The following is a 15,973-nucleotide window of genomic DNA, read 5'->3' on the forward strand; positions in this document are numbered from 1 at the left end:
TTTCTCACTTCCCTTCTCTATTTTTTTTGAGATGGAGTCTTACTCTGTTGCCCAGCCTGGAGTGCAGTGGCACAATCTCTACTCGCTGCAACCTCCGTCTCCCAGGTTCAAACAATTCTCCTGCCTCAGCAGCTCCCAGTAGCTGGGATTACAGGTGCACACCACCTGTAATTAACTTAAAAATTAGCCATATCCTGCTAATTTTTGTATTTTTAGTACAGATGGAGTTTCCCCATGTTGGCCAGGCTGGTCTTGAACTCCTGACCTCAGGTGATCCATGTACCTCAGGTGGTCCACATGCCTTGGCCTCCCAAAGTACTGGGATTACAGGCATGAGCCACCACGCCCGGCCCCCCTCTCTCCTCTTAATCTACTGTTCTGCATATAGCCCAGGGCACGCTACTGAATGCTGTTGAATAGTTGCTGTTTTATTTCTTGGTAATTCAGATCAGAAACTGATGGTGTTTCCCTTGGGTTTATCTGTAGTTTAGAAAATTGACCTTGACTACATGCTTTGACTATGTCCTTTGCTCACAAAAAGATGATTAGTTTTGATTGTGCAGCATTTGGAATGAAGGAATTTAATCTGGAATGAGGGAACTTTAAAAGGTTGGGGGAATATCACATTGGAACTGTTAAATGACATGCAAACGGGATCTGTGAGAATGGTTTTGATTCTGCTCCGTGTCCTGGTAGGAGACACGAAATAGATCAGGCTCACTACCAATTAGCATCATCTTAATCTTGCCTAATAGTGAAGCAAAGTCCCCGAGGATTTAGCGGATTTATCAGCTCCTCCCAAAATAGTCATCTGAGGCTAACACCTCTTGGAACCTAGGTCGAAAGAAAGTCCTTTGGTTATGATGTGTCATACGTTCTAGTCATCAAAGACACCATTTTCTTGGTTTAAAGTGTTCTGCTGGTTTTTGGAGGAATGAGAATCCAATCTCTCATAAGCCGGATTCAGAAAATAGGTCATCGATGTGAGTTGCAGTTATTTTCCTTCCAGCTTCCTTCTGTGCTTGCTTTAGATTGCTTTTCTGCAGAGGGCAGATGCAGCTGCCCTGGCTGGTGGGCAGTCGAGGGGGATGACAGCCACTCTGGCTTTGGGCCACTGTCTGACATCACCCAGATTCCTGGGTCCTCTCAGTTAGCATCTGCCTTTTGTGTGGGTGGTTAAACTTCTATTGAAGGAGTAGGAGAAATACCCTCTTGAGTATTGCTTTTTACACACATACGCATGCACGCACACACACACACACGGCATAGTTCATAGTCACTTGATTTGCCACCTGCAGTTTATAATAGAATGGACCTGTGGGATTATAAACCACTTTATTTCTGCACAGAATTTCTCAGCTTGAGGCCAAATTGAAGGGCATTAGTCATCAGTAATTTGCAGATATTTTTAATGTTTTTCACTCGAGAGGTTTAAGGCAGCTAAAGCTAAGATAAATTTCCTCATGCTTTGGTGGGGCAGTGAAAACTCTGATCATTTAGTTAATCATTTGTAAGAGCTGTAGGTATGTATTGTTCCTTAGTGACTGCAATATCATGACAGGTTTGTGAATCTGGTAACATGACAATGTAAACAATAGTAGATAAATTCCATTATGCCACGATTCTTTTCTTCCTCTCAATAGTTTCATATGTTAAAGGTTTAAAATCCATAGAACGTTAGAGAAGGGAATTTAGAGATCAACCTAGTGATCACTGGATTCCTCTACCAAGCTCTGTCAAATGCCAGTCCTGAGTCTCTGCCCTGGAGCATCAGGATAAATAGCTAATGCATGCGGGGCTTAATAGGTGCAGCCAAGCCACCATAGCATACGTTTACCTATGTAAAAAACCTGCACGTCCTGCACATGGATCCTGGAACTTAATTAAAATAAAATTAAATTTAAGAAAAGAAAAGAGTACATAATCAGTGGAACCATAAAAGAAAGGTCAGTTCTAGCGGGAAAATTAGGAAAAGCCTCCTAAAAGAGAAGACACTTGAGTTGTACTTGAACGGGCCCTATCTAGCAGTGGTTCGTGAAGAAGCCAGTTCCTCCTCTTACGTCTTTACCATTGCTATGGTTTGAATGTCCCCTCCAAAGATCATGTTCAAATTTAATTGCCATTGTGAGAAGAAATGAGACCTTTAAGAGGTGACTAGGTCATGAGGGCTCTGCCCTTATGAATGGATTAATGCCGTTACTGTGGGAGGCCGCTCCTAGTAAAAGGGTAAGTTCAGTCTCCTTTTTCTCTCTCTTGAGCTCTCACTGTTTTGCTCTGTCTCACTGTGTGAGACCTTTCACCATGTTATGATGCAGCAAGAAGGCCCTCACCAGATGTGGCCCCTTGATCTTGGACATCCCAGCCTCCAGAACCATGAGCCAAATAAGCTTCTATTGTTTATAAAGGATGCAGTCTGTAATATTCTGTTATAGCGGCAGAAAATGGACTAACAACAACTTTTATGCACGTGCTTATGTGTTGGTTTGAAATTATTCTCTAATTTGCTCATGCTTGTATGGTATGTGTTTCCTTATTCTGTGTATCTCTGGGTGTTATATTTAATATTTGTACAGACTTCCTCTGACATTTCCCAGTTCAGGTTTCTGATTTCTTCTTTCTAAAATCTATTCTCGAGATTTGAAAGCATTCTTCTATGATTTGTTATTCATATATACCATACTATAACATCTAGAAAAAAATATTCTGAATAGCATACTGAGCAATGGAGATCATCATGAATTTTCTAATGAGTATAAAATGTTGCTGGGCAAGTTTCTATTTAAATCATGCTCGCTAGGCTTGACTAACTGTAGACATTCACAGGGTGTATGCTGCAGAGTGCTTTACTTTCAACAAGGTAAGGCTGTACCTCCATTAGGGACTAATTCAGGGTATTCAACAAGGGATCAGACTAGGCCCATTTGGGGTTGTTAAGAAACTAAAACTAGCTCACGAGAAACTCAAATCAGCTCTTAAAAAGAGGGGCTGCTTAGAAGAATTCAGTAGGAAATTTCATGGGATACAAGGACAGACAGTGAGGCTTAGCAGGCCTCAGAGGACCAAGGTGTAGAATTCATAGTGAACCCACTCACTAATCCTCTCTGTCTCACTCTCTCAAGCATGGTTCTTTCAGTTTCCTGCTTCTCCGTTTTCTTTTTCTTCTCAGGATGAGTTTCTGTTTCATATGGTTTCTGCTCTCCCATGACTTCAGCACACATTTGGGTCATAATAGTCTCTTCTGTAGAGATCTCTTGTATGTTTTCTTAAAAAGATTTATTTTTAAAAATAGAATAACATATGCACTAGCAAAAACCATGACTAAAAATGTATAATAATTTTTAAAAGCATATTAATTTCTCTTTTCCAAGCTCTCTGATTTTTAGTACCTCTCCCTAAAGTTTAAGAGTTTCCTGTGTAGCCTTCTGGAAAAAAAAATATATAAGGATATACACATACATAGATACATACACACATACACATAAAATGACTAGAAATGCAAATATTCTTTTTGTTTACACAAAAGTTGTCCTCCCTATACACTACTCAACACTTTTAAAACAAATCTTAATTGTATATTTGGCATTCTTTCCATATTAGTTGGCACAAAATTTACCTGTTTTCTTTTTAGTGGTTACATGTGGCTAGATTGTATTTAATTTTATGTAACTATTATGATTTATTAGATAATCTCTCCATGATGATGGGCCTCTAGGTTGTATCTCGTTTTCTGTTGGAAAGAATACTGTAGTGAACAATCTTGTATGTCTGTCTACTACAAGTTTAATAGAGTTTTAGCTCTTACATCTGTTTAATGATTAAAGTTAATTTTTATATGTGGTGTAACGATAAAGATTCTTTTTCTCTTTTTGCATATTGCTCTACAATTGTTTTAGCACTGTTGAAAAGTTTTCCTTTCCTAGTATGTAGAAATACAGTTGAATTTAATATATTGACCTTGTTTGTATCCTGTAATTCTGATAAACTCACTAGTTCTAGCAATACTTTTATAAATTCCATCAGATTTTTAAATAGATAATCATGTAATCTTCAAATTAAGCCTATTTTACTTCTTCCCCTCTAATCTGGATTTTTAAATTTTCTTTTTCTTGACTTATTATTCTGGCTTCACCACGGTCTTCAATATAAATGATGAGAGCAGACATCCTTGGCTTGTTTCTAATCTTAAGGTGAAAGCATTTAGATTTTCACAATTAAGTGTTGTGTTAACTTTAGGTTTTTCCTAGATTCCCGTATCAGATGAAGTTCCTTTCAATTTCTACTCTATTGAGAGTTTTTTCGTTGTTTGTTTTTAAATTTTAAATACATGTTGAATTTTTTTCAAATGCTTTTTCTGCATCGATCGAGATGATCAAATGGTTTTTCTTTTATATTATGTTAACATGAATCTAAGTGTGCTTTTTTGATTATATATGTAAAGTGAATGCCTACCAGTAGAATTACAGAGACAAAGGGTATGGGCATTTGGTAGATTTTGACTAATAATTTCTCAAAAATACTGTGTACACTTTCACTCATGTTGTCTCAGAGTGCTTATTTCTCAACACTAGTATCAAACTTTTTAAAATCTTGACAGTATGATAGGAGACAAATGGTATCTCATTATTTTGATTTGCCGGTTAGTGAGATTTAGCATCTTTTATACATTTGAATTTTTTAAGTCTTTTTCTTGTTTATTGTATATATTCTTGATATAATAAGAAAACTAGCTCCTGATGCAAACCTTTTCTAGATATTTTTTGGAAAAATGTTAGTACTTAAAACAATTCTTTTGGTTGTAGAGACTTTTTTACTTGTATGCAATTATGTTTATCAATTTTTTTCTTAGGGCTTGTGAGTTTTCTATTCTACTTGAAAATATTCCTTGCCTACACCAAGACTACAATGTATTTACCTATTTTTTTTTTTTAATTTTGAGCCACCATACTCTATTTTGGAGAAAGGAATGAGGTAGCAATCTAGCTTAACTTTTTTCTAAATAGCCAGCAAGTTAAGCCAGCATTATTTATTGAACAGTATTATTTAGTCCATCTTTTGCCTATTGATTTGAAATGTGATTTTTATCATAAACCCTATTTGTGTATTTGAGTCTACTTTCGGGTTCTAGTCTAACGATCTGACTACTTATTTCTACCCCTGTGGCATAATGTTTTAATTACTATAGCAGTATAACATGTTTTAGTGTCTGGTCAAATTACGTTCACTAATTATTCTTTTTCAAAATCTTCATGTTATGTGGTTTTCTTTTTCTTTTCTTTTTTTTTTTTTTTTTTTTGAGACTGAGTTTCACTCCGTTGCCCAAAGTGGAGTGCAGTGGCGTGATCTCAGCTTTCTGTAACCTATGCCTCCCAGGTTTAAGTTATTCTCCTGCCTCAGCCTCCTGAGTAGCTGGGATTACAGGCACCTGCACCATGCCCGGCTAATTTTTCTGTTTTTAGTAGAGACGAAGTTTCACCATGTTGGCCTGGCTGGTCAAACTCTTGACCTCAAGTGAGTTGTCTGCCTCAGCTGCCCAAAGTGCTGGGATTACAGGTGTGAGCCACTGTGCCCAGCCCTCATGTATTTAATTTTCTAATGAAGTTTAACATCATTTTGTTAAATTCTTAAAAAAAACTTAAAACGGCTGGACACAGTGGCTAACACCTGTAATCCTAGGACTTTGGGAGGCCAAGGCGGGTGGATTGCCTAAGCTCAGGAGTTTGAGACCAGCCTGGGCAAAACGGTGAAACCCTGTCTCTGCTAAAATACAAAAAAATTAGCTGGGTGTGGTGGCATGCACCTGTAATCCCAATTACTTGGGAGGCTTAGGCAAGAAAATTGTTTGAACCTGGGAGGCAGAGGTTGCAGTGAGCTGAGATCACACCATTGCACTCCAGCCCGGGTGACAGAGCGAGACTCTGTCTCAAAAAAAAAAAAATTATAACATTTACTTTCAGACTAAATTTAGGAAGAATTGACATCTTCACAGTAAGATTTTTCTATCCAAGCATAAGGTATATGGTTTTGCTTTTTTTTTTTGGTCTCTTTTCATTTAATCCGTTGATTTTAAGATTTTACTTTTGTATATTCTGCTCTGTTCTCGTTTGGTTTATCTTTGGGCATTTTACTCTCTTTAATTCCTATTAAAATGGTATTTTCTTTCTGGCTGATTACTTTTAACGTATAGAAAAATATATTTTGAAATTGCTTGATTTCTATATACTAATTTTATACTCAGCTTCCTCAATAAATCAACTTAATTTTTTTCATTGTTAAACTTTAATTATCCAGGAATAAATCATTCCACTATTTATTTTCACTATCTTCCCAGTGTTTATTTCTATTCTTTTTTTTTTGTCCAATTGCAGTGGCTAATACTTCAAAAACAATGAAAAATTATATAGTGTTTGTGAGAGATACTTGTCTTTTTTCTTGATTTTTTTTTATTAGCAATGGTTGTAGAAATCCACTATTAACTAAGATGTTGTCTTTTGGTTTAAGAGATATGTTCCTGTGCTATTTAAATGCTAGGAAGGAATTAACCCATTTGAATTTTTCTAATGGTCTAAAAATTACAATGCATGTCAAAATTTACCAAATTAATTTTGGATTTCCATTTTTAATGGTGTTTTATACTTTGATATATTAATGGGAAAATCATAGTAATATATTCCCTAATGTTGCATTATCTTTGCTAAATTCTAATAGTTGATTTTTTTCTGTGGTTTTATGTTTGTTTTTAATTTTAAGTTTTTGTGGGTACATAGTAGGTGTATATATTTATGGGGTACATGAGATTTTGATACAGGCATATAATGCATAATAATCTCATCAGGGTAAATGGGGTATCCACCTCAAGTATTTATCACTTCTTTGTATTACAAACAACCTAATTATGCTTTTAGTTATTTTTAAATGTACAATAAATTAGTGTTGATTGTAGTCATCCCGTTGTGCTATCAAATACTAGATCATATTCATTCTATTTTTTTGTACCCATTAACCATCCCTACTCCCGACCACTACTACCTTCCTAGCCTCTGGTAACTATCCTACTGTGTCTCCATGAGTTCAATTATTTTAATGTTTAGCTTTCACAAGTAAGTGAGAGCATGCAAAGTTTGTCTTTTCATGCCTGGCTTATTTCACCTAACATAATTACCTCCAGTTCCATCCATGTTGTTGGAAATGACAGGATCTCATTCTTTTTATGGCTGAATAATATTCCATTGTATATATAAATCTGATTTTCTTTATCCATTTATCTGTTGATGGACACTTAGGTTGTTTCCAAATCTTGGCTATTGTGAATAGTGCTACAATAAACATGGGAGTGCAGATAGTTCTTCAGTATACTGATAACCTTTCTTTTGGGGTATACCTAGCAGTGGGATTACTGAATCATATGGTAGTTTTATTTCTAGTTTTTTGAAGAACCTCCATACTGTTCTCCATAGTGATTGTGTTAATTTATATTCCCACCAACAGTGTAAAGGGTTTACTTTTCTCCATATTCTTGCCAGTCATTTGTTATTGCCTATTTTTTTGGATAAAAGCCATTTTAACTGGGGTGAGGTGACATCTGATTGTAATTTTGATTCACATTTCTCTGACTATTGATTTTGAGCACCTTTTCATAAACCTATTTGCCATTTTTGAGAAATGTCTATTTAGATCATTTGTTCATTTTAAAATCAGGTTATTAGATTTTTCTTATAGAGTTGTTTGATCTCCTTATATATTCTGGTTATTAATACCTTGTCAGATGGATAGTTTGTGGCTATTTTCTCTCATTCTGTGGGTTGTCTCCTCACTTTATTGTTTCCTTTGCTGTTAGAAGCTTTTAAACTTGATGTGATCCCATTTGTCCATGTTTGCTGTGGCTGCCTGTGCTTGTAGGGCATCACTCAAGAAATCATTGCCCAGACCAATGTCCTGGAGAGTTTCTCCATTGATTTCTTTGAGTAGTTTCCTAGTTTGAGGTCTTAGATTTAAGTCTTTAATCCATTTAGATTTTATTTCATTCATTTGCATATGGATAACCAATTTTCCCAGCACCATTTATTGAGGAGCCTGTCCTTTCCTCATTGTATGTTTGTGTCAGCTTTGTCAAATATGAGTTCACTGTAAATGCATTGATTTCTTTCTGGGTTCTCTCTTCTGTCCTATTGGTCTATATATCTGTTATTATGCCATGCTGTTTTGGTTACTATAGCTCTGTAGTATAATTTGATGTTAGGTAAAGTGATTCTTCTAGTTTTGTTTGTTTTGCTCAGGATAACTTTGTCTATTCTGGGTCTTTTGTGGCTCCATATATATTTTAAGATGTTTTTTCTATTTATGTGAAGAATGACATTGGTATTTTGATAGGGAATGCATTGAATCTGTAGATTGCTTGGGGTAGTATGGACATTTTAACAATATTGATTCTTTCAAACTATGAACATGAACTATCTTTCCCTTTTCTTGTGTGTCCTGTTCAATTTCTTTCATCAGTGTTTTATAGTTTTCGTTGTAGAGATCTTTCATTTTTTTGGGTTAATTCCTAGGTATTTTATTTGTAGCTCTTGCAAATGGGATTATTTTCTTGATTTCTTTTTCCAATTGTTTGCTGTTGGCATATAGAAATGCTACCGATTTTTGTATGTTGATTTTGTATCCTGAAACTTTACTGAATTTATCAGTTCCAATTTTTTATAGAGTTTCGGTTTTTCCAAATATAAGACCATATCATCTACAAACAAGGCTAATTGACTTCTTCCTTTCCAATTTGGATGCCTTTTATTTCTTTCTGTTGTCTGATTGCTCTAGTGAGGACTTCCAGGACTATGTTGAGTAACAGTGGTGAAAGTGGGCATCTCTGTCATATACCAGATATTAGTGGAAAGGCTTTCAATGTTTCCCCATTCAGTATGTGGGTCTGTCATATGCAACTTTTATTGTATTGAGATATGTTCCTTCTATACCTGTTTGTTTTAGGGTTTTTATTATGAAGGGATGTTGAGTTTTATCAAATGCTTTTTTGGCATGAACTGAAATGATCATATGATTTTTGTTCTTCACTCTGTTGATATGTGTCACATCCTGGAATAAATCTCACTTGGTCAGGATGAATAATCTTTTTAATGTATTGTTGAATTTGGTTTGCTAGTATTTTGTTGAAGAGTTTTGCTTCTATGTTCATTAGGAATATTGGCCTGTAGTTTCCTTTTTTTTTTGATATGTCTTTGTTAGGTTTTGGTATCAGGTTAACACCAGCCTCATAAAATAAGTTTAAAAGTATTCCCTCCTCCCCTATTTTTCAGAATAGCTTAAGTAGGATCAGCATTAGTTCTTCTTTAAATGTTTGGTAAAATTCAGCAGTGAAGCCATCAGGTTCCAGGATTTTCTTTGTTGGCAGACTTTTTTTATGGCTTTGATCTCATTACTTGTTATTGATCTATTTAGGTTTTGGATTTCTTCATGGTTCAATCTTGGTAGGTTGTATGTGTCTAGGAACTTATCCATTTATTCTAGATTTTTCCAATTTATTGATATATAGTTACTCATAGTAGCCACTAATGATCATTTGGATTTCTGTGGTATCAGTTGTAACGTCTCCTTTTCATCTCTGATTTTATTTGAGTTGTCTTTTTTTTTTTTTTTTAAGTCTGGCTAAAGGTTTGTCAATTTTATGTATCTTTTCAAAAAACAAACTTTTTGTTTCCTTTACTTTGGTATTGTTTTCTTCATTTCAATTTTATTTCTTTCTACTCTGAACTTTATTATTTCTTTTCTTCTAGTAATTTTGGTTTTGGTTTGCTCTTGCTTTTCTAGTTTTTTTGTTTGTTTGTTTGTTTTTTGAGGTGGAGTCTTGCTCTGTCTCCCAGTCTGTAGTGCAGTGGCACAATCTTGGCTCACTGAAACCTCTGCCTCCTGGGTTCAAGCGATTCTCCTGTCTCAGCCTCCTGAGTAGCTTGGATTACAGGTGCGTGTCAGCATACCTGGCTAATTTTTGTATTTTAGTAAAGACAGGGTTTCACCACGTTGGCCAGGCTGGTCTCGAACTCTTGACCTCAAGTGACCTGCCTGCCTTGTCCCAAAGTGCTGGGATTACAGGTGTGAGCCACTGTGCCCAGCCATTTTTCTAGTTCTTTAAGATGCATCATTAAGTTGTTTATTTGAAGTTTTTCTACTTTTTTTGATGTAGGCACTTGTAGCTATAACCATTCCTCTTAGCACTGCTTTCACTGTATCCCATAGGTTTTGGTATGTAGGGTTTCTGTTATCATTTGCTACAATACACTTTTAAGTTTCCTTCTTAATTTCTTCAGTGACTCACTGGTCATTCAGGAACATATTGTTTAATTTCCATGTGTTTGTACAGTTTCCAAAATTCCTATTGGTACTGATTTCTAGTTTTAATCCATCATGGTTGGAGAAGGTACTTGATATAATTTCACATATTTTGAATTTTTAAAGACTAATTTGGTGGCATAACATATGATCTATCCTTGGGAATGATACATGTGCTGGGGAAAATGTGTATTCTGCAGCCATTGTATGAAATGTTCTGTAACTATCTATTAGGCCCATTTGATCTGTAATGCAGATAAAGTCCAATGTTTCTCTGTTGATTTTCTGTCTGGATGATCTGTTCGATGCTTAAAGTGAGGTACTGAAGTCTCTAGCTATTAATTTATTGGAGCCTCTCTTTAGCTCTAAAATTTACTTTACATATCAGAATGCTTCAGTGTTAGGTCCATATATTTACGTTTGCTATATCCTTTTCCTGAATGAATGCCTTTGCCATTATATAATGACCTTATTTGTCTCTTTGTATAGTTTTTGTCTTGAAATCTATTTTGTCTAATGTAAGTATAGCTACTTCTGTTCTTTTTTGGCTTCCGTTTGCATAGAATACCTTTTTTTCATCCAAATAGAAGCCCAAAGTAGTTTATTTTCAGTCTATGTGTGCCTTGATAAGTGAAGTAGGTTTCTTGTAGGCAACAGATCACTAGGTCATTAAAAAAAATCTGTTCAGCCACTCTGTCTTTCGATTGGAGAGTTTAGTTCATTTATATTCAATATTATTGATAAGGACTTAATTCTGCCATTTTGTCATTTGTTGTATTTTCTGATTGTTTTTGTGGTTATCTCTTCTTTCTCTCCTTTTTTTCTTTTTAGTGAAGGTGATTTTCTCTGGTGATATGTTTTCATTACTTGCTTTCTATTTTTTGTGTATCTGTTTTTTTTTATTTGAAGTTACCATGAGGCTTGCAAATAATATCTTATAATCCATTATTTTATTAATAAACTAGTAACAGTGATTTCATAAGCAAACAAGCAAAGAGAAATTAACTCTTTAACTTCATTTCCTTGCTTTTTTGGCTGTTTATATCTTATTGTACTGTCTATGTCTTGAAAAGTTGCTGTAGCTATTATTTTTGATCAGTTCATCTTTTAGTTTTCTACTCAAGATATGTGTAGTTTATACACCACAATTAGTGTCATAACATTCTGTGTTTTTCTGTGTGTTTACTATCACCAGTGAGTTTTGTACCTTCAAATAATTTATTCTTGCTTTTGACATCCTTTTTTTCAGATTGAAGAACTCTCTTTAGCATTTTTTGTAGGTCAGGTCTGGTGCTGATCAAATCCCTCAGCTTTTGTTTGTCTGGGAAAGTCTTTATTTTTCCTTCCTGTTTGAAGGATATTTTGGATGGATATACTATTCTAGGATGAAAGTTTTTTTTCCTTCAGCAGTTTAAATATGCCATGTCACTCTCTCCTCCTCAGTAAAGTTTCTACTGAGGAGTCTGCTGCCAGATGACTGGAGCTCCTTTGTATTTAATTTGTTTCATTTCTACTGCTGCTTGTAGGATCTTTTATTTGTTTTTTACCTTTTGCACTTTGATTGCGAAATGTCTTAAGGTGGTTTTCTTTGGGTTAAATTGGCTTGGTCTACTATAATCTTCTTGTACTTGAATATTGATATCTTCCTCTAGGTTTAGGAAGTTCTCTGTTATTATCCCCTTGAATAAACATTCTACCCCTTTCTCTTTTTCTATCTTCTCTTTAAGGCCAATAACTCTTAAATTTGCCCTTTTGAGGCTGCTTTCTAGATCTTATAGGTGTGCGTTCTTTTTTATTATTTATTTTTCTTTTGTCTACTCTGACTATATTTTCAAATAGCCTGTCTTCAAGCTCACTAATTCTTTCTTCTGCTTGATCAATTCTGCTGTAGAGACTCTGATGCATTCTTTAGTATGTCAATTGAATTTTTCATGACAGAATGTCTGCTTGATTGTTTTCAACTATTTCAATCTCTATTAAATTTATCTGATAGAATTCTGAATTCCTTCTCTGTGTTATCTTGGATTTTTCTGAGTTTCCTCAAAGCAGCTATTTTAAATTCTCTGTCTGAAAGGTCAGATATCTCTGTCTCCCCAGGATTGGTCGCTGGTACCTTATTTAGTTTGTTTGGTTAGGTCATGTTTTCCTGGATGGTCTAGACATTGGTGGATGTTTCTTGGTGGCTAGGCATTAAAGAGTTGGGTATTTATTGTGTTCTTCACAATCTGGGCTTGTTTGTACTTGTCATTTTAGGAAGGCTTTCCAGGTATTCAAAGGGACATGAGTGTTGTGATCTAAGTTTTTGGTCACAGCAGCGATATCTGCATCAGGGGACACCCCAAGCCTGGTAACACTGTGGTTCTTGCAGACTCATATAGGTACCACCATGGTGATCTTAGATAAGATCTGGAAGAATTCTCTGGAATGCCAGGTAGAGATTCTTGTTCTCTTCCCTTACTTTCTCCCAAACAAACAGAGTCTCTCTCTCTCTTTCTCTCTCTCTCTCTCTCTCTCTCTTTGCTGAGCTGCCTAAAGCTGTGAGAGGGGTGACACAAGTACCCCTGTGGCCACCACCACTGGGACTATGTGGAGTCAGACCTGAAGCCAGCACAGTTCTGGGTCTTGCCCAAGGCCCGCAGTAACCACTGCCTGGCTACTGCCTACATTCACTCAAGTCCCTAGGGCTCTACAGTCAGCAGGTGATGAAGCTGGCTAGGCTTGTGTCCTCCCCTTTAGGGCAGCTGTTTCCCCTGGCCCTACGTGGGCTCAGTGATGCTGTCTGGAAGTCAGGGGCTGAGTCAGAAACCTTAGGGATGTACCTGGTGCTCTATTATACTGAAGCTGAGCTGGCACCCAAGCCACAAAACAAAGTGCTTCCCACTCTTCCCTCCCCTTTCCATAGCAGAGGAGTCTCCCTGTGGCCACCATGCAGGCCACAGCATGAACTGCCTGACTACAGCCAATGTTTATTCAAGGCCCAAATGCTCTTCAGTCAGCTTATGATGAATGCTGCCAGGCCTGGGACTCTCCCTTCAGGGTAGTAGGTTTTCCCCACCCCTGACCCAGAACACGTCCAGAAATGCCATCCAAGAGCCAAGGCCTAGAACTGAGGACCCCAAGAGCCCACTTAGTGCTCTACCCTACTGTGACTGAGCTGCTGCCTAAGCTGCAAGACAAAGTCTCCTTTACTCTTTTCTCTTCTTTTCTCAAGCAGGAGGAGTCCCTCCCCATTGCTACCACAGTTAGGTAGATCACACCTGAGGCCAGCATGTCTTTGAATCTTACCTAAGGCCCGCTGCAAATACTGCCTGGATACCACTGCTGAATATTCAGGGCCCAAGTGATCTTATTAGCAAGTGATGAATCCTGTCAGGACTGGGTCCTTCCCTTTGAGGCAGCAGGTTTCCTTCTGGCCCAGGGTGTGTCTAGAAATGTCATAGAGGAGATAGGGCCTCGGGACTCTTCCTGGTGCCCTGTCCTACTGTGGCTGAGCTGGTATCCACGTTGCAAGACAAAGTCCTGTTTACTCTTCCTTCTCCTCTCAAGCAGAAGGAAAGAGTCTCTTCTGGAGCTGTGAGCTGCACTGCCTGGGGTTGGAAGAGGGGTGGCACAAACACTCCTTGGCCCTGGCCGATGTGTTACTAAGTTGTATACCCACCAAGTCCACTGACTTTGAGCCCAGTACAGCGTCAGGACTTGCCCAGGAATTGCAGTCTTTGTGGACTAGACTACTTTTCAGATTTCTTTAGAACCCCAGAGCAATTTAGTTAATGGTGGTGAGGCTTGCCAGAACTCAAGTTCCTATCACTGGGAGGTACAATTTCCCCCTGGCTAGGTGGTTCTAAGTGCTTCCTCTGTGGGTGCTGGCTGAGTTCTGCCTGGTGTTACTTTCTACTGTGACAGGGCAGCACTGAGCTCCAACGCAAAGTTCCCCAATCACTGTGCTCTCCCTCCCGCAAGTGCACAGATTATCTCTGTGTGCCACATGGCTGCAGCTGGGAGATTGGGGGAAGGGTGGCATCAGCAATTCAAGATTGTCTTTCCTACCCTCTTCAGTGCCTCTTTCAGTAATACGAAGTTAAAACCAGGTATTGCGATCACTTATCTGATTTTAGGTTCTTATGAAGGTGCTTTTTTGTGTGGATAGTTTTTCAGTTTGGTGTTCCTATAGGGAGGATTATCAGTGGAAGCTTCTATTTGGTCATCTTGCTCTGCCTCTAATCCAAGATTCTCCTATTGGCTGATTTTCAATTTAGCATTTTTATACAGGTATTCTTAAATGAGGTTGATTGTAGTTTTATTTTTCTGTGCTACTTTTATCATGTTTTGGTAGGAGTATTTTGTTATTTTACCCTAAGTGATTTGAAGCTTTTTTTCTTTCTTCATGACCTGGAAAACATAAATAGCATTGGAATTATCTTTTTCTTTCTTCATGACCTGGAAAACATAAATAGCATTGGAATCATCTGTTCTTTGAAGGTCTGGAAGAATTTATTGTTAAAACCATCTGAGCCTGTGGCTTTTTGAGGGCTAGCTCTTTTTTTAATATTCTGAATTTCTTCCATTATTATATGTCTACTTACGTTTTCTATTTCCTTTGGGCTCAATTTTTGTTATTTATATTTATCTAAGAAAGCATTCATTTTATAATTATTTATAATTACAAGAAATATTTATAATTTACTTAGTGATTTTCAAAGTAGTCAAAAATTTTAAATTTCTTATGTATCTTTTTCTTTTCTATTTTTATTTTTGTTTTTCTCTTTTGTTTGATTAATCTATTTTATCTATTTTACTGTTGTGTCCCCAGAGAACTACACCTTTAATTTAATTATATATTCTACTGTTTTTGTTTTCTAACTCATCAATTTCTGCTTTTATTTTTTCTTCTACTTTCCTTATGCTTATTTTATTTATCTATTTCTATCTTTTTGAATAGAATATTTTAAAAAATTCTTTTTAATTATAATTTGCTTGGTAAAATGTTTAATTCTGTAAGGTTTTGTTTTCAGCCCAGTTTCTTAAGTTTTTTGCTTAATAGTATCTTCAATATTTTTATTTTTATATACTCTGTAATTTCAGTTTTAACTTTTTGTTTTATATCAAGACCTACAAGAATTTTAATATTTTCAGGTGGCTAGGTTTCTTCTTTTTATTATTAATATTTAGTTTTATTGTAGTGTGGTCAGGGAAGATTGTTCAAATTTCATTTTCTTGGAATGTATTGAGGCTTTACTTTGTGGCCGAATGTATTATTTTTAAAATTAAAATATCCCATTACTGCTTGAAAATAAATTTTATGTTAAATATGCACTTACTGATGTGCATCTAATGGGTTAATCTTTTTATTATATCATATATTTCTTATTGTCACCTTGTTCTGTCATACATAGCTGACAATGTCTTTTACTATTATTGTGTTTTGTTGATTTCTTCTGTAAGTTTAAGCTTTTATGAATTTTGACACATTGTTTTTGATACTGAAGGATTTATGAGATCTACAAGCTTATTATTGGTTTAAACTCTGCCCATTCTAACAGTGTATGGAATAGTATCTGGTGCCTAGTAATTGCTCAATTACTATTGTTGAATGTAAAATAACCCTTTATGTTCTTTGATAGTTTTTAACTTCACTGTTTTC

General features: G+C 36.2%; 1 protein-coding gene across 5 annotated transcripts in view; it reads left to right on the forward strand.

The window, feature by feature from the left end:
- Positions 1-834: 834 nt before the first annotated feature.
- Positions 835-15,973, forward strand: part of MYO3B (myosin IIIB) — a 501,265-nt gene continuing 486,126 nt past the window's right edge. For all 5 annotated transcript variants that reach the window (XR_001002191.1, XR_001002189.1, XR_001002190.1 and 2 more), the window contains exon 1: positions 835-983. Coding sequence is in view for 2 of the 5 variants with exons in the window: in XM_011945915.1 (XP_011801305.1) it covers positions 982-983 (2 nt within the window). In the remaining 3 variants the exon portion in view is untranslated. The remainder of the gene's footprint in view (positions 984-15,973) is intronic.

This window comes from Colobus angolensis, unplaced genomic scaffold, assembly GCF_000951035.1.
Source record: "Colobus angolensis palliatus isolate OR3802 unplaced genomic scaffold, Cang.pa_1.0 Scaffold247, whole genome shotgun sequence".
In the NCBI taxonomy this organism is placed as follows: domain Eukaryota; kingdom Metazoa; phylum Chordata; class Mammalia; order Primates; family Cercopithecidae; genus Colobus; species Colobus angolensis.